The sequence below is a fragment of the Chiloscyllium punctatum genome, chromosome 2 (genome assembly GCF_047496795.1).
Source record: "Chiloscyllium punctatum isolate Juve2018m chromosome 2, sChiPun1.3, whole genome shotgun sequence".
Lineage (NCBI taxonomy): Eukaryota > Metazoa > Chordata > Chondrichthyes > Orectolobiformes > Hemiscylliidae > Chiloscyllium > Chiloscyllium punctatum.
This window is the reverse complement of record NC_092740.1, coordinates 17,832,969-17,859,292: the sequence shown is the minus strand read 5'-3', so window position 1 is coordinate 17,859,292 and position 26,324 is coordinate 17,832,969. Positions and strand designations below refer to the sequence as shown.

Below are 26,324 nucleotides of genomic sequence, written 5' to 3'. Positions count from 1 at the left end.
TATGCTATTTGCCTCAAGCACTTTCCAACCAGTCAAAGTAAATAAGATTCCTGTGAATTCCCAATTGAATTTAATTTTGACTATCTCATGAATATGGCCTTAGCTTTGGACTCTCCCATCAGTGGGAGCGAGATTTCCATATCTATCCTTTTTGGTGTTGTGTATTTTGTCTGAATACTTTCAGATCACTTCCAGGTTTATTTTTCTAATGATGTGCTAATTTCAGCAAATTCTTCACCCCATTACTTACCTGCAGGTTTGTTGGTCAGGATGCCTTTGCACTGCGTTCCTTGTGCTCAAGTTGTCTACTTAAGAAAAGGTCAGAAGTCACACGACACCAAGTTTTATAGTCCAACAGATTTATTTGCAATCACAAGCTTTTGGAACGCTGCTCACTCGTCAGGTGAAGTCAGTTTGTCACCTGATGAAAGAGCAGCACTCTGAAAGCTTGTGATTTCAAAGAAACCAGTAGGACTATAACTTGGTGTCATGTGACTTCTGACCTTGTTCACCCCAGTCCCACATAAGACCACCACATCATTAATACAAAACATAATGCATGCTCTGTGTACATGAATTCCTGAGGAAGCTAGATGTCTCCAAATGAGTTTGAGATGATTAAATGTGAACAATATTCTGCATGTTTCAATGTTAAATGATGCATGGTTGGATTAAGCCATTGTTTTGTCAGTTTGCATGTTTATATTACTGATCAAATTTGCTAATAATCTCCCTATTTCTGTAGGTATGTTGCTTTATATCCATACACTCCCCGAAAAGAGGATGAGCTTGAATTGCGAAAGGGAGAGATATTTCTTGTGCTTGAACGCTGCCAAGATGGATGGTTCAAGGGAACATCTATGCATACTGGCAAAATTGGTGTTTTTCCTGGGAACTATATGGCTCCTGTAACAAGGTCAGTAAGTCAGACCCTAATCTACTTCAGAGTACTGTCTTGTATTGCACCACTGTACTCTTCTGTCATGTAGTCGTTATGTTAAAGAACTGATATTCCACAGACTTGCATCCTAGAATTTTGAAAAAAGTGATAGTCGATATGATGGTCATAATCTTAGAAAATTCTTTCTGTTCTGGAAAGGTACCAGCAGTTTGGAAAATATTAAGTATACCGTCATTACTAAGAAAGGAGGGAGGCAGAAAGGGAGTGTCTATGATGGGGAAAGTGTCAATCCATTTTTAAACAAGTCATGTAGGTTACTTAGAAAACCATGATGTGATCAGACAGAGCCAACATGGCTCTGGGAAAGGGCCATTATGGTTCACAGATGCAGTGGAGTTTTGTAGTACTCTGGGGAGAGGGGAATTTGTAGGTGTGTTGCTCTTGAAATATCAAATGATATTTGATAAGTGTCACATCAAAAGTTGCTTCTCAAAACAAGGATACATGGTGTAGGATGTAACATATTGGCATTGATATAGGATTGGTAAACCAACAAGGAGCAGATATGTGGGGATAAATGGGTCATTTTCTGTTTGGCAAAAGGGGCTAAGGGATTAGTCACTGGGTCCTCAACTCTGAGAACAATCAATATAACTGGAATGTGTGTTAGTCAAATTTGTCAATAAAGCCAAGATAGGTAGAAAAGTAAGTTCTCAAAAAGAGGCAGAGAGTTTACAAAAGAATGTAGACCGGTTCATTGTGCAAAAATTAGCAGATGGCACGCAATGTAGAAAAATGTGAACTTTTGGGTGAAGCATAGAAGAGCAGTATTATATGGGAGGGAATTTGCAGAACTCGGTGTTCCTAAAGCAACTGGGTGTCTTGCTAAAATGATTAGGAAAGCAACTGGAATGGGAGGTGAATCCCCAGGACCTGAGGGACAATGTTTTCACGCAGTGTCTGGAATGAGCTCTGAAAACATTAGTTAAAAGCCGACCTCCGTGTCTGAGCTGTTGGCCATCTGTCCTAGTTTCATCCTCTTATACTTTATATCGATTTTCTTTGTCAGATTATACACGATGGGATGTGTAACTATGTAAAGATACAGCGTGAATTAAATTTGATCTTACATGAATTTGTTGAAGAAAACATCCCACAAATAAATCTGCTCCAGTCTGAGTTGGATTAGTAAGCAAATTGTTCTGGATTATAATAAAAACCTGCCTAGGTTGTGATATCGCATTTAAGGGTTGGAGTCAGTGGGGCGAGAAGAGAGTCTTTGTATGTTGGTCTGAAGCTCTTTTTGGGCCATCTCAGCAAATCATTTGCTGATACAGATTTCGGGTATTGCTGAAGAACTTGAATTTATCAGAGCAATTTGCAAGCAATACTAATGTAAAAGGAAAACAGCATTTTATGCTGTGTAAGGAAAATGTACTGATTGATTGACAAGTCGACTTTGGTAAAGGTGTTGCCATGAAGAATTCATAAGATGGAATTCATCCTCAGAGCTTAGATGTGGCTAGGGCTATAGCTGATGTATTATTATGAAGTATTCAAATTTTCCTCAATTTCTGGGTTTTTACATTAGATTTGAAAAATAGAAGTTATTTCTGACTTGAAAGTATGTATTTATGTATTTCCGGCAAATTGATAAATGCAAGGAGAAAGATTTTAACAAATTGAGTCATTTTTCAACGTTTCTCAGTAAATCCCTGACTTAGTTTCTTGCAAATTTATGGACATATAAATCTGTGTTGCCAGCCTATTCCTACTTTGGAGACTTGCTCTCCTACTTCTTGCCTTTTACAATATTCCTCTTAAACTACATTACCTTCTGAAAATTCTTCCCTCTCTGAGAAGCCACTTGAAAGCCTTTTTCTGTGCAGTTGTGCCATCTCTCCCTTTGTCTCTTTGTTTGTCATCTTGGCATCACTCTCATTGCCTGTCCTCACATATTCCCGTTAACCCCAGTGGGGAAACCTTTGCGTAATGTGCAGATGGACCTTCTGCTGTACTTTGATATATCCAGAAAACGAGGGGAGCTGATTTGTTTTAAAAAAAAGGGGGGGGCTTGTATTTATCTTGGTCGCTGTAACATGCATCTGGCCACTTGAGCTCTGTCTCACTGAAGATCAGGTGGTGCGACAGACATAACGCTGTGTGTGTGTAGCGTGGACAGCTTGCTCATCCCCTTGTAAATTTGTGATCCTGGCAGGGTAGCAGCACTGGCATGTTGCTTGATAATTTTTTTTCTTAATTGGTAGATTAGCTCACAACTGCATTGCTAATTAAATAACACAGCTCTTTTTAAATTAGCTCAGCCTCAACTAACACTAGACTTGAGAAAGAACTGTTCAGCAGAAGGGTCTGTAGAATCTTTTTTTTTGCGAAAAGAGAGGCTTCCTAATCAGCCTGATGGAAGGCCTTGTGCCTGTAACATTCACACTGCTTCTCTCTGTCTCTTCCCTCCTTCTCCTGCTCCCCAGCACAAATGCGCTCGCTCTCTCTCTTTTTTCTCTCTTTCTCTCTCTCTCTCTCTCTCTCTCTCTCTCTCTCTCTCTCTCTCTCTCTCTCTCTCTCTCTCTCTCTCTCTCTCTCTCTCTCTCTCTCTCTCTCTCTCTCTCTCTCAGACCATCAATTTCTCAATGTATAATTTCAGTTACATCACACTGTAAATTTTCGCTATAAATTCTGTGTTAGGATTGAGCCCTTCACTATCACCTGATGAAGGAGCGTCGTTCCGAAAGCTAGTGTGCTTCCAATTAAACCAGTTGGACTATAACCTGGGGTTGTGTGATTTTTTTTTAAACTTTGTACACACCAGTCCAACACCGGCATCTTCAAATCTTTTTTCTCTCTCGATCGCGTGCTCCCCCCGCTCCCGCCTTCTGTAGTGTCCTCTCTCTCTGTTACCCATATTCATATTGCTATTTCAATCTTGCTATTTTAAATTGTTTGCAGGGCTCCAGCTGCATCAGGGCAGTCCAAGTTGCCTGTAGTGGTGACGGCACAAGTTGGCCGAGGAGTGACCACAGTGGTGCCCGTGCCAGCGGTGACACCCCAGCCCAAAGCTCCCAGTAACGGCCTGGATTTGAGCAGACCAGTCAGCCCGACGCCGCCAGTCCCCACCGCAGTCATATCAGGGGCACACGTACAGGCTACCAACCCACAGGCCAAGGTTCTGATGCACATGACGGGTCAGATGACAGTTAACCAAGCTCGTAATGCTGTTCGGACGGGTGAGTCCAGCTCAGTATTATTACAGTTATTCATCAATGTGACTCAAACTATTCTGGTGGGTCACAAGGCAAGAGTTACCTTCTCTGACTTTCCCACCGTTGCATTTCCTTCACCACTGACTTATAGTTTCAACCAGGAGCAATATCCACTCTTTTTTTTTTCCCTGTGATACCAACTCTGTCTTGTCTAATCAACTCTTCACCTTTCCCAGTTGCAACGTTAGCTCTGTCCTGCCTTTGTTGTAAATCTAAATTTCTGTAATTGGTTATATTTTTCCATAGCAGGTTGAGTTAAAACCTTAGGACCAGACAGTGACCATTCGACCCCTCAGCCTGTTCTGTCACTCAGTTGAATCAAGCCTGATCTCCATTTGAATTCCATTTCCTCTCCTTTCTCCCTACTGTTTCATTTCCTCATCCTTTAAAACCTTCGCAGTCTCAGTTAGTAACAGACAGCCTTATTGGCTTTGTGTGGGAGATGGTTTGGAATTTTACAAGTTTCTGCATGTAAACATCATCCCTGAATGTCAATCTTAAAGCTGTATCCATTTATTCTGGCCCCTGAAACACACTAAAAGCAATAGTTTCTCTTGATGTCATCATTTGCTTTTGTCTTCACTGGCATGATGCTGTGGATCTGGATACTGACCAGCAGAACTTTTCCTGTTGTGTTTTTGCTTGGGAATTTTATCATCGATTTGAAATTGGGAAGGAGGTCTGGTAGGGTAACAGTTTCAATACTGTCCCTCTGTTCTTTCTCCACTGCCCTGCAACTTTCTCTTTTCAAAATCTATCCAGTTCTCTGATGGGTATTCTTTGACCATCCTTTCAGACACCTCATTCCAGATTATAACACTCTGCATAAAATAAATGCTCTTTACCTTTCACTAGCCTTTTGCCAATTGCCTTTGATCAGTGTCTTCTTACCCTCCTACTAATGAAACAGTTTGTGCTTAGTTACTCTATCAAGATTCTCCATCATTTTGAACACATTTATTACATTTCTCCCCCACCATTTCCCACCTATTGTTTTGTAGTTCGGTCACGTCACTACAGTGACATCTCATTTCACCAACAGCTGCTGTCCAGGGCCAGGAGAGACCGACTGCAGCAGTGACGCCAATCCAGGCTCACAGCCCAGCTTCCCCCAGCCCTGCCACGACAGCGGCTCCACAGCAGGTCGTCACTCCTTTCACCGTTGTCGCTGCTCCCACAGCAACGAGGCCCACTGTCGCTCTGACCTCGGCAACTGCTGCTATAACCCCGCCAAACATCAGTGCCACCGCTCTGGAGGGGGAGTCGTTGGGTATAGCCACCCCATCTGCAACAGCCTCCGCTGCTAATAAATTTGACAAGGAGAGCAGAGAGAAGGTGAGAGAGGTGTTTTTTTTTCTTAAAATTGTTATTGAAAGTGGCACATAACTCTAAACCTTCGAGCAAAGATTTAAATCCCCACTTTGGAGACTTGAGTACGACAAAACTCCAGATTGGTACTTCAATACAGCACTGAAGGAGTGCTGTACTGTCGGAGCTTTCAACTTCTGGGTGAGATGTTCAACCTAGGGCCCCGTCTCTCCTCTCACTGGGGGGAGTTCTGTGATCCCAGGTGCACTAGTTTAAAGAAAAGCTGGTTCTGACCAATACTTAAATGTTCTGAAATACAAAAGCCTGGTTATTATTACAGTGCCGTTCTGGTGTAACACATGTTTTGTCAGTGTCAATTGACTATAGTGCAATGAACGAATTGTGAGCACAGTTTGGATAACATGAACTTTCTACTGAACTGGTATAACAACTTCTTCTACAGCGCAATTGTCTATAGCTTGAGGTTGCAGAGGGACACCACTGTTTTTATACCAGGGCGCACCGTGCAAGGTTGTGTGAGAGAATATGCTGAAGTCTGGGTCCTTTAGCAAAGATCTGTGCTTCAGGTTTTCAATCAACAACTATATCCTATCCATTTAGAGTCATAGAATCATATGGTCATACAACCCATCGAGTCCATGCTAACCTATCTACACTAATCCTGGCATGTCACTTTGAACGTTATGATATTTCAATTGCATCGCCAGTGACTACACCTCAAAAGGTGTCAGTGCTGTACTGGTTCTAAAGTACTTTCAGATCCCTGGGGTTGTGGAAGGTGCTATGTAAATACATGTGTGCCAAAACTTTGGTCAGGGTGGAGCTGGACTACTGTGTGCAGTTCTGGTCACCTTCCTACCGAAAGGATATGATGCCACTGGAGTTTGGGGATCTTTTGCAGTGGATATTCACCAGGATGTTGCCTGGGGATGGATCACTCTACCCATGAAGAAAAGCTGGATGAGTGTGCATTGTTTTCTTTCGAGTGGAGACCTGATCGAGGGTGTATGGGATTGAGGGCGTAGAACAGGGTGGATAGGAAGCAGCTGTTCCCTTCAGTCAAAAGGTCAATAATGAGAGTCATAATTTTAAGGTGAAAAGCATGAGGTTTAGAGGGGTGGCACGGTGGCTCAGTGGTTAGCACTGCTTCCTCACAGCATCAGAAACCCGGGTTCAATTCCTGCCTCGGGTGACTGTGCAAACTCCACACAGACATTCTCCCTGTGTCTGCATGGGTTTCCTCCTACAGTCCAAAGAGTTTCAGGTCAGGTGAATTGGCCGTGCTAAATTGCCCATAGTGTTCAGGGTCATCCAGGTTGGGTGCATTAGTCAGGGGTAAATGTACAGTAGTCGGGTTGGGGAATGGGTTTGGGTGGGTTACTCTTGAGAGGGTTGGTGTGGACTTGTTGGGCCAAATGGCCTGTTTTCATTCTGTAGGGACTCCATGACTGTGCAAACTCCAGAAACATTCTCCATGTTTGGGTTTCCTCTGCGTGTGCTGGTTTCCTCCCACAGTCCAAAGACGTGGGTTAAGTGAATCGGCCATGCTAAATTGCCAGTAGTGTTCAGGGATGTGTAGGTTAGGTGCACTAATCAGGGTAGACAAAGGGTAGGGGGAATGGGTCTGGGTGGGTTACTCTTCAGAGGGTTAGTGTGGACTTGTTGGGCCGAAAGAGCCATTTCCACTCTGTAGGGAATGTATGATTTTACGAGACTTGAGGAAAATCTTTCTCACCCAGAGGGTATCAGCAATACACTGCCTGGGAGGGCAGTAGAGGGAGGAATCCTCAGTGCCTTTATAAAAAATAATATGTGGACGAACAGTTGAAATATCATAACATTTAAAGTTACGTACCAGGTGCTGGAAAATAAGATTAGCGTAGATAGGTCAGCATGGACTCGATGGGTTGAAGGGACACTTCTATTCTGTATGTATGTTTCTATGACTCTAAGTGGATAGGATATGGTTGGTGATTGAAAGCCTGAATCACAGATCCATTCTGAAGAACCTAGACTTCAGCATATCCTCTAATACCACGGTAAGTTAGGAGCATTAGCAAGAATATTTACAAGGACTGGAAATCTGAACTTAACAGAAAATGCTGGAAAATATTCCAGACTGAAAACCTCTCTCGCAACCGAAATGATGTTAGTTATTAAGGGCTTTTACCAGAACTGTACGATGTTAGAGATCAACAGCATTTATGCACTACACTCTGGAAGCAGGCCATTCGGCCTATCGAGTCCACACCAACTAACTGAAAAGCATCCCACCCAGATCTCCCCCTACCCTATCTTTGCATTTCCCAAAGCTAATCCATTTAACTCTGGACACAATGGGCAATTTACCTTCGCCAATCCAACTAATCTACACATCTCTGGCTTCTGGGAGGAAACCGGAGCACCCGGAGGAAACCTTTGCAGACACTGGGAGAATGTGCAAACTCCACAAGGGCAGTCACCTGAGACTGGAATCGAACCCGGGTCCCTGGTGCTGTGAGGCAGCAGTGCTAACCACTCAGCCACTGTGCCGCCCCTAAAAGGGAGAGCTTCTGACAGAGTGAAAGGCAGGAGAGATGAAAAAAAAAATTGTAACCCCCAAGGAGGCTAAAAATGTGAATATAGAGTTTGGGAAGTTGCAGTTATACAGGGCGTAGGTGAGGTTGGAGTATTGTGCTCAGTTTTGGTCACCTTGCTATAGGAAGGATGTTATTAAACTGGAAAGAGTGCCGAAGAAATTTACAAGGATGTTGCCAAGACCAAATAGTCTGAGTTATAGGGAGAGACTGGACAAGCTAGGACTTTTCTCTTTAGAGCATAGTAGACTGAGGGGGTGGCATCTTAGAGAAGTGTAGAAGATCATGAGGGGTATGGTTAGGGTGAATGCACTCAGTCTTTTTCCTGGGGTTGGTTAATCGAGGATGAGAGGACATAAGTTTAAGGTTAGAGGGGAAAGAATAAAAGGGAACCTTTTTTTTTACACAGAGGTGGTAGCACGTTGTCTCAGTGGTTAGTACTGCTGCCTCACAGCGCCAGGGACCCAGGTCTGATTTTAGCCTTGGGCAACTGTGTGTGGTGTGGAGTTTGCATATTCTCCCCGTGTCTGCGTGGGTATCTTCCAGGTGCTCTGGTTTTCTCCCACATTCCAAAGATCTGCAGGTAGGTAAATTTGGCCATGCTAAATTGGCCATAGTGTTCAGGGATGTGTAGGTTAAGTGCATTAATCAGGGGTAGGGGAATTGGTCTTGGGTGGGTTACACATCAGAGGGGCGGAGTGGACTTGTTGGGCCGAAGGGCCTGTTTCCACACTGGAGGGATTCTTGGGGAAAAAAATGTTACAAGTATGGAATGAGCTGCCAGTGGAAGTTATTGAGGTGGGTACATTAACAACATTTAAAAGGGATTTGGACCCATACCTGGAAAGGAAAGGGTGAGAAGGTTATGAGTCAAGTGCAGGGAAATGGGGTTAGTGTGGATGGACGTTTTTGGTCTGCTTTGATCAGTTTGCACCAAAGTGCTGTAGGACTGTATGACTCTAACCCAACGAAGAAACAAATGTATAAAAATTCTTGCTTTAAAATTTTTACTGTGACCGCCGAACCTGAATCAGCATAGAGCATGCCAGAGCTACCGGCAAAATTGTATTCAGTAGAACCTATAAGTTAACTGTAAGTAGCTAATATGGCAAAGCTAAGCCTCCGATTTGCTGGCTGATTCCCAAGTAATATGGCACTAAGGACAGTTTCCAAAATCTTTCACAACTCTACTTTGTTGGAGTAAAGTTTTAAGTCTCCTTCCTCCCCCACGGGTGTTTTAGCCTCCAATAATCAATACACCATTTGAGCACATCCAACAATATTTTTTGCCAATTTATGAAGATCCTAATGTCAGTCAGTTTCATCCGCCTGTTGAGTCTCCCACTGCTTGGTATAATAGGGCTTGGATAAAACCAGGAGAAAGTGAGGACTGCAGATGCTGGAGATCAGAGCTGAAAATGTGTTGCTGGAAAAGCACAGCAGGTCAGGCAGCATCCAAGGAGCAGGAGAATTGACGTTTTGGGCATAAGCCCTTCTTCAGGAATGAGGAGGGTGTGCCAAGCAGGCTAAGATAAAAGGTAGGGAGGAGGGACTTGGGGGAGGGGTGTTGGATATGTGATAGGTGGAAGGAGGTTAAGGTGAGGGTGATAGGCCGGAGAGGGGTTGGGGGCGGAGAGGTCGGGAAGAAGATTGCAGGTCAAGAAGGTGGTGCTGAGTCCGAGGGTTGGAACTGAGACAAGGTGGGGGGAGGGGAAATGAGGAAGCTGGAGAAATCTGAGTTCATCCCTTGTGGTTGGAGGGTTCCTAGGCGGAAGATGAGGTGCTCTTCTTCCAGGCATCGTGTTGCCATGGTCAGGCGATGGAGGAGGCCAAGGACCTGCATGTCCTTGGCGGAGTGGGAGGGGGAGTTAGTGTTCAGCCACAGGGCAGTTGGGTTGGTTGGTCCGGGTATCCCAGAGGTGTTCTCTGAAATGTTCCGTAAGTGGGCAGCCTGTCTCCCCAATGTTGAGGCGGCCACATTGGGTGCAGCGGATGCAGTAAATGATGTGTGTGGAGGTGCAGGTGAATTTTTGACGGATATGGAAGGATCCCATGGGATGTGAGAGGGAAGGTGTGGGCGCAAGTTTTGCATTTCTTGCGGTTGCAGGGGAAGGTGCCGGGAGTGGAGGTTGGGTTGGTGGGGGGTGTGGCTCTGACAAGGGAGTCGCAGAGGGAGTGGTCTTTCCAGAACGCTAATAGGGGAGGGAAATATACCCTTGGTGATGGGGTCTGTTTGGAGGATTCCTCATGCAGCTTGATTTTGTCTTGCTTAAATTAGTTGAGCACAAGAAATTAGTTATTTTCTGCGAAACTTTTGATGCAATTTTTAAAAAATTCATTCATGGGACATGGGCATCACCAGCTAACCCAACATTCATTGCCAATCCCCAACTGTAGTCAATCACATTGCTTTGGGTCAGGAATCTGATGAAGGCCAATAAAAGTAAGGACATTGAGAGCAAGATCGAATTTGACAACAATGGACAAGGCTTACTTGGTCACCTTGAGTTTAGCTTTTCCAGATTTTCATTGATTTCATCGTCTGCTATGGAGGAATTTGGAACATTTTTCAACAGGCATTTCCCTGAGGTTCTGGAATACTCTTCCAGTTACATTTACCACTACAGTAAAATAAATAATTAGGAAGGCAAGTGGAGTTGTTGCATTTGTGGTGAGGGAAATGGAATGTAAAAATAGGAAGGCTTATTGCAGCTATACAAGCTGTTGGTGAGACCAGGCTGGAATACTGTGCACAGTTTTGGTCTCCTTAATTGAAAAATAATATAATCGCAGTAGGAGTGGTTCAGGCAAGGTTCGGTCGCCTAATTCCTGGAGCGAATGGGTATTTTATGAGGAGAAGGTGAGCAGGTGGACCCTTTATCATAGCATGGAGAAGAATGGGAGGTGATCTTACTGTAAGGTCCTGGGGGGGGATATACTGCAATGGACTTGGAGAAGTTAGAACTAGGAGACCTACTTGAAAAATAAGACGAGTCCTCATTAAGACGGAGGTGAGGAGACCTTTCTTTTCTATGAATCGTTATTATTTCAAATCCTTTTCCTCCTAAAACAGTGGAGGGTGGCTTATTCAATTTGTTCAAGGCTAGGACAGATAAATTTTTAATGGCGGGGGGGTGGGAGCAAGTCCAGGATTGTGGGGCAGACAGCAAAGTGAAATTGAGATGACAATCAGAACTACTATGTAATCTTTATCTTTGGGTATCACAGGCTAGGTTAGCATTTATTGTTATCTTTTGAGAAAATGCTTTTGGACTGTCGACTTGAACCACTGCAGTCCGTAGAGGCATCTATAGCGCTGTCAGCATAAAGTCATAGAGCTGTCCAGCTCATAAACAGACACTTCGGCCCAACTCATCTGTGCCGACCAGATATCCTAAATAAATCTAGTCCCACTTTTCAGTATTTGGTCCATATCTCTATTAAACCCTTCCTATTCCTAGACCCATCCAGATGCCTTTCACATGTTGTAATTGTACCAGCCTCCAACACTTCCTCTGGCAGTTCCAGCATACATGCACCACCTTCTGCATGAAAAAGTTGCCCCTTAAGTCCCTTTTAAGTCTTTCCCATCTCACCTTAAGCCTATGCCCTGTAGTTCTGGACTCCCCCACCCTAGGGAAAAGACCTTGTCTGTTCACCCTATCCATGCCCCTCATGATTTTATAAATCTCTAAGTTCATCCCTCATCCTCAGACGCTCCAGGGAAAACAGCTTCCGCCTATTCAGCCTGTCACTGTAGCTCAAACCGTACAACCCTGGTAACCATAAAATAGCTCAAACCATCCAATACTTGTACATTTTTTCTGAACCCTTTCAAGTTTCACAACATGCTTTCCATAGAAAGGAGACCAGAATTGTACACAAGGTTGCAAAAGTGGTCAAACCAATGTCTTGTACAGCCTCAACATGACCTCCCAACTCTTATACTCAGTGTCTTTGACCGATAAAGGAAAGCATGCCAAACACCTTCACTATCCTATCTACCTGCGACTCCACTTTCAAGGAACTGTGAACTTGTACTCCAAGGTCTGTTTGTTCAGTAACACTTCCCAGGATTTTACCATTAAGTGTATAAGGCCTGCCCTGATTTGCCTTTCCAAAGTGCAGCACCTCGTATTTATCTAAACTAAACTCCAACTGCCACTCCTCAGCTCTTTGGCCCATCTGATCAAAATCCCGTTGCATTCTGAGGTGAGAGGCACCCTTGACACTGTTAGGAAGGGACATCATAGATTGGACCCAATGACAGTCAAGGAATTGTGACATAATTCCCACTCTGGATGTTGTGTGACTTGAAGGGCACATGGAGGGGAGAATGTTCCCATGCATCTGTTGTCTTTGTCCACTCTAGGCAGTGAACATCCCTGTTTTGGATGGTGTTGTGGAACAAACCTTGGTGAATTATTGTTCTCCTTATTGTAGCAGTTTCTCACAACTGTATGTCGGTGACAGAGGGAGTGAATATGGATTACTGTGGCTGGAGTGCCATTGAGTATTCTGCTTTGTCCTGGATGATGTCAAGCTTATGTTTATTCATTCACGGGAGGTGGGTATTGCTGGGCCAACATTTATTGCCCCATCCCTAGGTGCTGTTGAGAAAGTGGTTGTGAATGTCTTGTTGAACCAGTACAGTCCCTGTGCTGTAGGTAGACCCACAATGCTCTTAGGGAGAGAATTCCAGGCTTTTGACCCAGTGACACTGAATGAACAGTGACATGTTTCCAAGTCAAGATGCTGAGTTGCTTGGTGGGGGCCTTGGTTGTGTTCCCATCTACTTGCCTCCATTTTCTTCTCGTTGGCAGTGTTCCTGGTTTGGAAGGTGCTGTCCACAGAGCTTTAGTGAATGTCTGCACCATATCTTGTAGACAGTACACACTGCTGCTGCTGAGCCTCGATGTAGGGAGTGGATGTTTGTGGATATGGCACCAGTGATGCAGGCAGCTTTTGTCCTGGATGGTGTCGGACTTCTTGAGTGTTGTTGGAGCTGCCCCCATCCAGGCTAGTAGGGAATATTCCATCACACTGCAGGGCAATGATTGCCTTATGGTATTATCACTATTAATCCAAAGCTCCAAGTGATGTTCTGGGGCAGATAATAGATATTGAATTTAATAAAAATCTGGAATTGAGAATAATGATAACCATGAAACCATTGTCAATCATTGGAAAAAACCCATATTTAATATCCTTTAGGGAAGGAAATTTGCCATTTTTAGCTGAAATAAAACAAAGAATTGTGGAAGCTGGAGATCGGAAACAAAAACAGAAATTGCTGGCAAAATTCAGCACGGCTGGCAGCATCTGAAGAAAGAAAGCAGAATTAACTTCAAGTCTGGTCACTCTTCGTCAGCTCTGCTCTGCTTTATCCACTTAAATAACATCTTCTCTATTCTTCCTGCTGAAGTTTAGAACCTGCATTTTCCCAAGTTATATTCTATCTGCCAAATGCTGTGCCCAGTCACTTATCCTGTCTATATCTTGTGGTAGACTCTGTGTCATCCTTACCACTTGTCTTCCCGCCAAATATTTGAGTCATCTAAAAGTGGCTTAATGCAGTCACTTTCCTCATCCAAATCATAAATATATGTTGTGAATAATTATGGCCCAGCACTGATCCCTGTGACACACCACTGGTTATAGGTTGCCATCCTGAAAATGTTCCTTTTTCCCAACTCTTGTCTTCTGTTAGTTTGCTTGTGCCTTGTGGATGTTGGACAGGTTTTGAGGGGTCATGTTGTTGAATGGTGAAGCAGGACTGAAGGCTGGAATAGTTTCTGCTCTGGCTCCTATGTTCTTCTGGGTCCAGAGCAGGTATAAATGACAAAAATGTAGCAGCAAAGGGAGATGGCAACATGGGGCATTTGACAAGGGAAGGCTGCCGAAATCTGGGAGCATTGGGCAGAAAAATGGGTTGTTGTTGAGAGCAGACCAGTCTCCTGATGATGTATCTTGGTTTCCTATTATCTTACCCCCAAGTGACACAGGTCAATATGAGCTGGAAGTTGTTTTCTGTAAGGTGCTTTGTTTGAATGGAGTGGGGAATGTGACATATAATTGCAAGGACAATCTAACAATTGACTGTAAAGTTAAATGAATATGATCATTGAGATATTATTCTTTCAATGATTTTCAAACTGAAACTAAACATGCTAATTGACAATTGAGATTTGCCTCAGTGACTCTGTTCCTCTCAGAGGTGACAACATTTGATGGTCTCTTGTTTGCTGACTAAACTTAACTAACTTAACCATTGCCTCCTTTCCAAACTTTCTTTCTCAAATATTCCTGTCCTACAAACTTGCATTACAACTGAAAGGTTGTGTAAGTAGCGTGTTGAGTTTAATTCCCACAGTGCAATGTTGTTGCACTGGTGAGACACAGGACAAGTGCAGTAACACACAGAAAATTGTTTCAGATCACATTGTGGTAGCTTGAAAATTTTAATCCGTTTTTTTTAAGGTGGAGAAATATAAATCCGATACCATGGTCACGAAGTGGACGCTTTGGTATGACATCATTTCTGTCTTTATTTGGGAAGGAACCTCACTGATTTGACCGATGTTTAATTCATGTTGGAGCATTATCCCTGAGCCATTACCCAGATGCACTTGCAAGCTGAGTATTATCAGATAAAACAAAGACGAAGGTGATGGGTCACTAATGCCTCGGGACAGCTTGGAAAGGGCAATAAAAGTGGTTGCCCACACCGCAGTCGTCACACAGCACCTGCACACAGGGTTTAATTAGAATCACAGCTGACCCGGATTCCAATCGATCACAAGTTGTTGAGAGATATTTTGCAACTAATTCTATTTAAACTGAAAGGCAGGCATTAGGGTACCCATAAATTACCCATAAACGGTATTAGGTATTTTCTTTTTGTCACCTAGAGAAAGCAAATCTTGGTGTTTTGGTCGACACGGATGGTTATTGATGCAGCCAGGAAGCTACAATTAACTATACCTCAGTGTTGGGCAGGAGATGGTTCACTAGATTTCCTGCTCCCAGTTTCCATCCATGGCCAACTCCGGAGTTTATGTTGTAGTTTGTTAGAGGACAAGGTGAGTCGCCATAGTGACACCCCTTATAAAGAAAGGCTGCCAGCCTTAACGATGGGGCTTTTACATGACGAATGGCCATTTGAGTGTTAACAGCATCCAGGGAACTCTGCGGCACTTCTTGTAGTGATGATGGTAAAACCTTTGAGAGGTACAGGAAGAAGATTGATTGAAAGTGGAAGCAAATAAAGACTGATTTAATGGAAAGTTCTTTAGTAGAACTTTACACACAGGAGAACATCTACTTGTGTATTGACCAACAGATATTTTCCCTGCTGAATCTCGCGTGTCAGTTCAGTGTAAATGTTGGTTATAGTTGAAAGTTATAGTTTCAAACTCATTAATTGTTACAGAAGGAGAAGAAAGGTTTCCTGAAACTCCTGTCAGGTGCGTCTACCAAGCGCAAGTCTCGGCCATCACCCCCATCTTCGCCCACTTTAGAATCCGAACAGGCGGCTTCAGAGACATTGCTCCAGGGAGCTGTGGGTCCAGAAGTCCCTTCAAGTATCAGCCACGGCAGAGCCGGATCCTGCCCCGTGGACACAGAGGCCCAAGGAACAGCACTGGAAACACTCCATCGAAAAACAGCTTCTTTAGATTCTGGCGTTCCAATCGCTCCTCCTCCCAGGCAACCGTGTTCATCCATGGCTTCAGTTCAACTGGAATCCAAATCCGTACCATGTGAAAGGTATTCATTTCACTTTGCTTTGGTACAGTCTTTACAAAGAGGGAGAATAAATGTAGACTGCATGCTGTTTGCTCCGTAATCTCGTCTTCACCGAAGTGTTGGTCCATTGTAAAGAACGGTTCAGCTTTGTTTGTTCATGACCCTGAAACTTTCATTGTGAATTAAACCCCTAAATGGCATGAAAATAAGAGTAATTCTCTGTCTATCATTGCCTCTGTCCTCACTTTAATCCCTTCCTCTCGCACGTTGCTGACCTCTATCTGTCACTCAGGTTCTCTTCATTTTTCCTCCTTCTCTTGCACTTCTTTGACTCTCCCTTATCCTGTGGCTTGCCTGTTTTGGGAGAGCAGTGGAGAACTGATGAATCATTAACAAAGTCATTGTTGGCAACACTATGCTGCTGAATCATCTGATTGTATTTGTATCCTGATGTTTAGAAATTGTGAAAGAAGCCCTTTAGCAATAGCTAATCATTAACAGTGTGGTGTAGTTATTCATTTACCAGAAGTGCTTTTTTACAAAATGGAAACCTAACTACGATATCAATGAAAAAGAAAATCAGAAAACGTATTTGGGAAAACCGATAGTGATTGGGAGTTTTGCAGTGAGGCTTTGGAAAGTGAAGACTGCTTAATGTTTCTCTTCCAGTCTCTCACCGCTCCATCATCTTTACTAATCTCATCACAACCGTGTGCACAGGCCATCAGTAACTTCAGCTGCAGCATGTAACAGAGGGGGGGAAGTATCTCACACTCAGCGTGAATATGAAACCAAAGATGCAGAATTGTAGTTCGTTCCAGCAGAAGAAGATGGTCACTTGTCCCTTCATACACATCCCTCATCTCAGAAAGATGTTACTTAATTGCCTTCTCCTGCACTATTCCTACATACCTGCTGAGTTTTTCAAAATGTTCGGTTCCTCTCTTGAAAACCTTTTTATTGAAACTGCTTTCGCCATTTTTTTCAGCTGGGACACCTGTGCTTTAAGCAAAGAGGAAAACAAATCTTATCCCTTTCTGAGGATGGCCCAGTGGCTCAGAGGCTTACACTGCTGCCTCTCAGCACCAGGGACCCGGGTTCGATTCCCACCTCGGGCAACCGTCTGTATGGAGTTGTACATTCTCCCTGTGTTTGCTTCAGTTTGCTCCTACAGTCCAAAGATGTACAGGTTAGGTGAATTGGCCATGCTAAGTTGTCCATAGTATTCAGGGATGTGTAGGTTAGGTGCATTAATTGGGGGTAAATGTACAGTAATAGGGGAGGGGAATGGATCTGGGTGAGTTACACTTCAGAGGGTCATTGTGGACTTGTTGGGCTCAATGGCCTGCTTCCACACTGTAGGGATTCTATGATTTCTTCATTGTCTTTGTGACATGTTTAAATGTATGTCCGTGTATGGAATGAGCTGCCAGAGGAAGTGGTGGTGGCTGGTACAGTTGCAACATTTAAGAGATGGGTACGTGAATAGGAAGGGTTTGGAGGGATATGGGCCAAGTGCTGGCGGGTGGGACTAGATTGGGTTGGGATATCTGGTCGGCATGGACGAGTTGGACCAAAGGGTCTGTTTCCATGCTGTACATCTCTATGACTTTGGTTGCCTCAATCAGCAAGAACTTTTTAAAATTTTGGGCACTCCAACAGAATGCTTCCTAAACTTCTGGTGAAGATATTGACAGATGGAAATTAGTGCACTTAACAGTAAAAGTTGGAGTTGTACTTTGTGATGTGTGAAGTCAACCACTGTGGTTTCAAGAAAAAAAAAGATTTTAAATGCAAAGCTACTGGAGAGGCATGAAAAGAGTTGGCTTTCCAAATCATTAACGGTACAGAAAGCAATCAGAAAGACCAATGAAACATTGGCCAGATTTCAAGGGAGCTGATAGCATGGGTTCAAATGCCACGTCAACATCTGGTACAATTTAAATTTAGACCATAAAACTAAAACTGAAAGCTAATCTCAACAATAGGAACCATGAAATCACAAATGACCGAGACCTTAGTGTACAGAACACAATTTCAAAATACAAAATTTCAACTACTGTGAATAGTGAGGTGAGTGGTTTGATAAGGACTTAGACATATTCGTAGGATGGGTCAACAGGAGAAGTTCAATGTGGAGAAATGTGAGATGAATCATTTTACTGGGAAGAACATGGAGAGATTACGAGATAAGGTTTATGGGCAAAGGTTTAAGGTGAGGGAGGAAAGATTTAAAAGGGACCTGAGGGGCATTTTTTTCACACACAGGGTGATGGGTGTGTAGAATGAGCTGCCATATGAAGTGGTAGAGGTGGGTATACTGACAACATTTAAAAGATATTCGGGCAGGTATGTGAGTCAGAGAGGTTTGGAGCGATATGGGCCAAATGCAAGCAAATGAGACTAGTTCAGTTTAGGATACCTGATGGTCATAGACTAGTTGGACTGAAACGTCTGTTTCCATGTTGTACGACTCTAACTCTGTGAAACAGTAGCATAATGGTGATAGCATAACAGTAGCATAAGTGTTTTTTATTCATTTAGGGGACTTGTCCATTAATGGCTGAGCCAACATTTATTGCCCATCCCAAGTTGTCCTTGAGAAGGTGTTGGTGAGCTGCTATAGGTAGACCCACATAAGGCCTTAGTAATCGTGGTGCAACTTTTAGGAGAGGAAACCTTTCCATCCTTATCCAGTCCATACTACATGTGTCTTCTTCAGTGGTTGAGTCTTAACAAACAGCTCAGTTCAGTGGCATTTAGGAATGGCCAGTGATACCCATAGCACATGAAAGAATTAATTAACTTTCAAATGGGTGCAGGAGCAGAGGGACTTGGGTGTGTATGTGCATAATAATTAAAGATGGCAGGATAGGTTGGGGAGTGTGATTAATAAAACGCACAGTATCCAAGGCTTTATTAACAGGGTCATAGAGTACAAGAGCACGGATATTATGTTTAACTGATATAAGACACCAGTTCTGCCTGGAGTATTGCATCCAGTTCTGGGCCCCAGTCTTTAGGAAGGATGTGAACGTCACAAATAAATACCAGTCTTTCTCGACAAAGGTGCCTTCTATGGGCTATTCTTAATATTAGTTGTGGAGACCATTCAGAATATTGCAAATACTATTTGTTTACGTTTTTCCTTTTTTTTGACTTCCACATTAAACATGTGGCCTTTCAGGAAAGCAGCAACTGCAAAACCAAATAAGTTTGGTTTATTTTGATTCAGCTAAGGGTTTCCATGGGAACAGACTGGCTGAGACATCAGCTCCAGTCTTGCTTGTGACTGAGCCAAACATTGTTCTTGTTTGGTGAGGCACATCACAGTGAGCAGCAGAGCCAAAACACACCGAGCTGAGAAAGAGAAAGAAAGAATTGCATTGATACAGCATCCTTCATGACCCCAGGCCATTCTAAAATACTTCTGAAATGTACTCACTACTGGAAAATGGAAAATGCAACAACAAATTTCCACACTGCAAGATCACAGAGAACAATTGGCACTCTCCAGTTTTTGCCATGTGTCATCATGGGACTAAACAGATAAATTCCTTACCTGTAGATCTTTGAGCGCAAAGGAAAGGGTGCACCCAAGGTAGTGGAATCCTGTTGCAGGAATTTGCTTCCTTTTTTTTTAATCCCCTTCTGGCGCCCTGCCTCATTCAGGTGTTTAGACTAGATGCATGTTGCAGCTTGATGTGCAAGTGGTTTGATTTATTGTCACATGTGCCTCAATACAGTGAAGTTTTCTTTTGCGAGCAGTACAGGCAGATCGTAGCAAACAAGGATGTACAGGCCATATTGCGCTTAGACAGAGCGAGACTTATAGGGGTACGGCTGCACAGGAGGGGCACAAAGCGAGATCAACATTTAGATTTCACATTTAGAGAGGTCCATTCAGCAGTCTAATAGCAACAAGGGAAGAAGCTGTTAGTAACACGGTGGCTCAGTGATTAGCAGTGCTGCCTCACAACACCAGGGTCCTGGGTTCAATTCCAGCTTTGAGTGACTGTGTGGGTTTCCTCTCAGAGTCCAAAGATGTGCAGGTCAGGTAAATTGGCCATGCTAAATTGCCCGTAGTGTTAGGTGCATTAGTCAGAGGGAAATGGGTCTGGGTGGGGTTACTGTTTGGAGGGTTGGTGTGGACTTGTTGGGCTGAAGGGCCTGTTTACACACTGTAGGGAGTCTAATCTTTGGGCGGCACGGTGGCACAGTGGTTAGCACTGCTGCCTCACAGCGCCAGAGATCCGGGTTCAATTCCCGCCTCAGGCGACTGTCTGTGTGGAGTTTGCACGTTCTCCCCGTGTCTGCGTGGGTTTCCTCCGGGTGCTCCGGTTTCCTCCCACAGTCCAAAGATGTGCAGGTCAGGTGAATTGACCATTCTAAATTGCCCGTAGTGTTAGGTATGGGGTAAATGTAGGGGTATGGGTGGGTTGCGCTTCGGCGGGGCGGTGTGGACTTGTTGGGCCGAAGGGCCTGTTTCCACACTGTAAGTAATCTAATCTAATCTAAAATAATCTAATCTAATCTAATCTATGTGCAAGCTTTTGTATCTTCAGCCTGACTGACTCGACTTCGGAGGAGCTCGCTACCAATTGTTAGTCATTACTGTGTTCCTTTCCAGCTTGAATGATAGCAGCTGGATCATTTTTTATTAATGGTTGAAGGATGAATATTTAGTGAGGACACTGTTCCTCACAATTGGCACCACATGATGGTCTAACCAGTATCGACACCACATGAGGCAACACATCACTTTGTCATCTGATCTGAAAAAAGGCCAGAAAAACTCTGTTTTGTATCAGTAAACCATAAAGCATGTTGACCTTTATTAGTCCCTCCAGGACAGCCGTTTAGTACTTTGTGTCTTTGTAATGGTATTGGAATGTATCTGTTGGGTAATTAATAGAAAGTGGGTATTTACTTTAGAGCTGCTTGGGTAAAGTTGTGAAATTGTAATTGAGAATCATCTCAAGTCCGTTTCAATTGATATGGAAGACCTGAGCAAAGGGAAGGTGGGAGGGAATTTGCTGTGGGAGGTGGATTCTGTGTTTACAATTTTAAAAAAGGATTCACCATTATGAGAAAATATACTGAGAACAATGAAAATTTCAGCCCAAAATCCATGGACAATTTGGAGAAAGTTAGTGAAGTTCAGCTTTACTTGAAAAGCTGTAAAATGCAGGCAGACAAGCAGGAGACTAATGAGCCACAGTTAAAGTCAGTGGCAGACCCCACCTTGCAGTGTATAACCTTATCTGCATGGTCTTTCATAAATTCAATTCAATTCTTTCAACTAGCTTGGAAGTGCTGTTTAATTGGAAGTACTCTGTGTGGTTTTGCTCCAGGACTGATTGGATTGAGGTTGGCTTTAACACATCCCAGCTGCAGCAGGAACAGGTGAAGGAAACCTCGTGCTCCCGCGCTGCTAATTGCTTGCTGTCTGCCTAATTGGTGTTTTTCTACATGTACCCAGAATATTTCAGGCAAGGGGCCTGGTGTGTGCTGCAGACCTTCCAGATTCAAACCGCCCACCCCACACAAATCTACCATTTCTCTCAGTCATAAATATGCATATTATTCTTTTCATCCTGCTGTGCGTATCCAGGCTAATGTAGTTGTAAAAACCTGTGCGCTTTTCTGGATCCTTCCTTTGGCTTAAGTCATCAAACTGTGTGCAATTTGTGAGCCAGGAGAGACATTTCCTGTGTCCTCTGAGAGATCACTTTAATTCCACTTACCCCCAAGCATTGAAAATGTATTAATTGCAAGTATTTATGCAGTTCACCAGAAATAAGAGCAGGATTATAGACTACTTTGTCCATCGAGCCTGCTGCTCTGACCAAGATGATCACGGCTGATCTGTTGGCTTCAATTCCACTTCCTTCCCTGCACTTCCCTGTATCCCTTGATTCCCAAGGGCCCGAAAATCTGTCAGTCCCAGCCTTAAACATATTCAATGACAGAGCAATGTGGCTGATTCTTAACTGCCGTCTGGGTGATTAGGGGTGAGCAATCTCGTCGTCTCATCAGCGACACCCTCATCCTGTGAGTGAATAAAGAGAGAAAAAAAAATCCGCAATTCTCTGGGGTAGAGAATTCCTAAGATTCCCACCCGTTTGAGTCAATTAATGTCTCCTTACCTCAGGCCAAATGATCAGCCCTAAGTTCTGTACCACTGTGATTTAGATTCTATCACCAATGGAAATGGTCTCTCAACATCCACACTACTGAGTCCCTTCAGAATTCTGAATGTTTCAATTTGATTGCCTCTCATTAATCTAAAGCAGCAGAGAATTTAGGCCTAATTTATTCTCATTGAATAACCCTTCATTCCAGGGACAAATTTAGTGAACCTTCAATGTGCTGCCTTTCTTAAATGTGGAGACCAAAACTGCACGTACTTCTCCAGGTGTGATCTTGCCAAGTTTGTTTCACATTTGTGAAAACAGGGTTTTCTACCTCATGTCATCACAGCCTATCTACATCGTGTCAGGCTATTGTCTGTGGAACAGTTCCATTATGTACGCTATTTAAGATGTGGCCATCCTATCGAAAGGTATACAAAACTAGGCACAGTGCTTCAACTGAGATCTCGATGGTAATGCACATTTCTTTTACAAACAGGTACAGAGTTGTCGTATCCTATCCTCCGCAGAGCGAGGCTGAGCTGGAACTAAAAGATGGTGACATTGTATTTGTGCACAAGAAACGAGAGGACGGCTGGTTCAAGGGTACCCTGCAGCGCAATGGCAAAACTGGCCTGTTCCCTGGCAGTTTCGTCGAGAGCCTCTGAGGACCCTTTCATAAAGCACGCACACACGATTCTCAACAGAGAGGTTTATAAAGCACACACAACAATCTCAAGCACCGGCTATTGTGCAGAGTAGCCCTAACAACAGCTGAAATGGAGGTTTAAGATAGTAAAAGGCATCAGCTGTTTGGATTCATGTTTCTTCTTGTTTGTTGAGTTTCCAGAGGTACAGCAGCAGCTCAGTGGATGTTCACCAGTGACACGACTCCTCGCGTGTACAGTTTGTGTGATTATTTATGATTCACTCTGTGCCTTTCACTGTCATTTTGGTCTGTCATCAGCTAATCTTCATCCTCCTCACTGAATCACAAACATCTGAGCTACTCTCTGGCACCTAAATGAGATCAACTGTTTACAAAGAGGCTATAATTAAGAGAAAACTTTGTAACTTATTGGATTAGAGTTTTTTTTTTAAGTCCTTGATTCTTCATGTAAAGTGAAAGTTCTATAATGTCAAATGTTGAAAATTGTATAATTTATAAGTGTTATTATATGAGAGGGGAAGCTGGATTGTCTCCTCATAATTCAGTTTGACATGGTACCTCTTCGTACACAGCCCTTTTAACTCAATTACTGATTGCTGGTTTAGTGAATTTATAGAGAATTGTTATCGAGGACTTGAGCACGGAGTTGTAATGTTGTACGATGGTTCTGCGTGTTGCAGCCAGTGTAGGTATGTTATGGTGTTGACCTGTACTCTCTATTGCAGTGGTTTGGGAGCTCAGTTTGTAGTTTTGTGTGGAGGGGCCCCCCCGTGGAAGACATGGCATTTAGGCAACCTCGAGAAAGAAGCTGTGGAGTGGTAATATAAAACTGGAAAGCCGTTTGTGAATGAGAGGAAGTCTCCACTCTGTAATCACCTGTTCTCAATTCCTCTTACCATTCGTTTTATTGTGATCAAGGCCCGACTTGTGGCTTACACAGAGGAAGTGAATGAGATAGCCAAGTATGATTCGCAAAGCACTGGCAGGGGGTCCTTGTGACAACCTGGTTAGCCCAAGTGACAATTTAAAAATTGATTTTTGACTTGAGTGCAGAAGACCAGAAGTCTGCTCTCCCTTGTTCATACAGTGGTTCAAACTGTGCATGCAAGCCTATCTTCCAAGTTAAAAATCACACAACACTAGGTTTATTTGGAAACACTAACTTTCGGAGGGCTGTTCCTTCATCCGGTGGTGGTGGAAGTTAAGGTAATGCTCACAGAATTTATAGCCAAAGGAGTCCAGTGTCATGAAGATGTGATATAGTAAACAATCTGAGATTGAAACTTTCATCTTTTTATAATGAGATATGAGGTTTCTGTTCTTTGATATGTAAATCCCAGAACTACTTTTCAATTACATTCTCAAGGTAGTTCAGCTTTTTGAACAGTGGTGTGAAGTCTTGATTTGGAGGTGCCGGTGTTGGACTGGGGTGTACAAATTTTAAAAATCATACAACACCAGGTTATAGTCCAACAGGTTTAATTGGCAGCAGTAGCTTTCGGAGCGACGCTCCTTCATCGGGTGGTGGTGGGACTTAACGGTGTGAAGTCTGTCTGTGTCCCAATGCTATGTCAGGCTAACAAATCCTCTATAGTTCTACAGAGCTTTACATGTATTCATGCAGCAAAATCAAATGTAATTCTGCAAAAACAAATTCACCCCATAAGTTTAAGTGTGCGCATGTAGGAGTGACAGAATGAGTGTATGTGATTGTGTGAGAGAGAGATGTGGTATGTGTGAGGGGGTGTGTGTCGGTGTGAGTGCAGGTAGTGTATGAGTGTGCATACACTCCCTGTACTCCAGACTGTGTATGGGGGAGGTTCTCTGTGGGTGTGTGAGTATGTAGGAGTGCGAGTGAGTCTATCGTGCAGTGAGGTTACCTGTAGTACGACGTGAAACTACGGTCCCGGTTGAGGCCATTCCCGTGGGCACTGACCTTTGCCATCAGCTTCTGCTCAGTCACTCTGTGTTATTGCCTGTCCCGAAGTCTGCCTTGGAGGACGGTCACCCGAAGGTCCGAGGCCGAACGTCCTGGATCGCTGAAGTGTTCTCCGACTGGGAGGGAACCCTCCTGTCTGTTGATTGTTGTGCGGTGCCCATTCATCCGTTGGCATAGCCTCTGCTCGGTCTCACCAATGTACCATGCCTCCGGGCGTCCTTGCCTGCAGTGTATGAGATAGACGACGTTGGCCGAGTCACGTGAGTACTCGCCGCACAACCTGAGCTATCTGGAGAATGTAATTGAAAAGAAGTTCTGGGATTTACATATCAAAGAACAAAAACCAGCATATCCCATTATAAAAGATGAAAGGTTTAATCTCAGATTGTTTACTGTATCACATCTCCATGACACAGGACTCCTTTTGGCTACAAATTCTGTGAGCATGATCTTAACCTCCACAACCACCTGATGAAGGAGAGCGGCGTTCTGAAAGCACGTGCTTCCAAATAAACCTTTTGGACTATAACCTGGTGTTGTGTGATTTTTAATTTTGTCCATCCCAATCCAACATCGGCCACTCCAAGTCTTATATTCCAAGTCACTGCTCTGAGCTAGCTATCCAAGTGTTAACCTCCAGCCCGGAGATCAGAATTTTATACCGATCCTATTTGGCCATGTATAATGGTGCAGAACAATTTCCCCTCCAAAATTCTCTCATCATTGCAGTTTTCAGTTTTGATGGGGCCCAATCCACCCCACTCCATCAGCACCCTCCCCCCCTCAGTGCTATGCCTTTGAATGTGTTAGACCTGAGGTGTGCCACTCGCTCAAGTCAATTGGTTCCAGGTCTTTAAACCTACAGCACTGTATGGACAGCAACTTGCTATAATAGACATAATGTCCTTGAAAAATAATGATGTGACCAACCTTCCTTTGATGATTCTTTTAGAGACATACCCACAAAAACTCTTTGTGTACTTGAATGAAATTAAATGAGTAATTGTCGCATACCTTAACCTGGATTTTTCTCCTTATGTCTGAAAATTGCTGTAGTTGGAGAGACTGCATTGATATTTGGCCTCTGCAGATTGAAGATGTATCTTGATAGATTCTGGTATTTCACAGAATAACCGTAACATATTATACGGGAACAATAAATCAAATCTGAAACCTGAACTGTAAGAATTTGCAAATCTCAAATGTGGGCTCATGGGTCTGTCTTGAATGTCTGTCTCATAAATAAAGCACTACCCTTATTGACTGTACAATGTGGATGCACTTAACATTTCCTCCCACACATCGAGAGGATGTTGCATGTTGCACAAATGCAGTGAGTGTTTCTAACATGCACAATCGTGCCAGAGTTATATCTCTTGAATTGTCAAATTTTGTTACACACGGTGAACAGATTTTTATGACTTTTTGTGGGCTGGAAGGTAGTCCTTTGTGCTACCATTCCATCAGTGAAACTGAGAGGGAAACACTGTCGTTGTCCAGTTGAATGGTTCTGGTTACTCGGTGCTGTCTGTATGTCAGATGTATGTCTGGGAATGCTTGTCTGATGCTTTTCTCCTGTTCATTTTAAATCTGCCAGTTCATTGTAATTCCATGTTCAGAGCTTCAGATTTATTTATCCAATCTCATCAAGGTATCATCGTTTGATTTTTAAAGTGCAGGGGTGCACTTTCCAAATATTAGCACATGTCGGGGAGTGCAGACATACCTAGCCTTTCATTCAGCAGTCTTAG

The 26,324-nt window shown here is 43.5% G+C and overlaps 1 protein-coding gene across 1 annotated transcript in view; it reads left to right on the top strand.

The window, feature by feature from the left end:
• Window positions 1-25,844, top strand: part of LOC140486967 (E3 ubiquitin-protein ligase SH3RF1-like) — a 132,425-nt gene extending 106,581 nt beyond the window's left edge. The window contains exons 10-14 of the mRNA XM_072586239.1: window positions 746-916; window positions 3,866-4,143; window positions 5,222-5,514; window positions 15,517-15,851; window positions 22,464-25,844. Of these exons, the coding sequence (XP_072442340.1) occupies window positions 746-916; window positions 3,866-4,143; window positions 5,222-5,514; window positions 15,517-15,851; window positions 22,464-22,632 (1,246 nt within the window). The 3' untranslated portion in view covers window positions 22,633-25,844. The remainder of the gene's footprint in view (window positions 1-745; window positions 917-3,865; window positions 4,144-5,221; window positions 5,515-15,516; window positions 15,852-22,463) is intronic.
• Window positions 25,845-26,324: the final 480 nt, after the last annotated feature.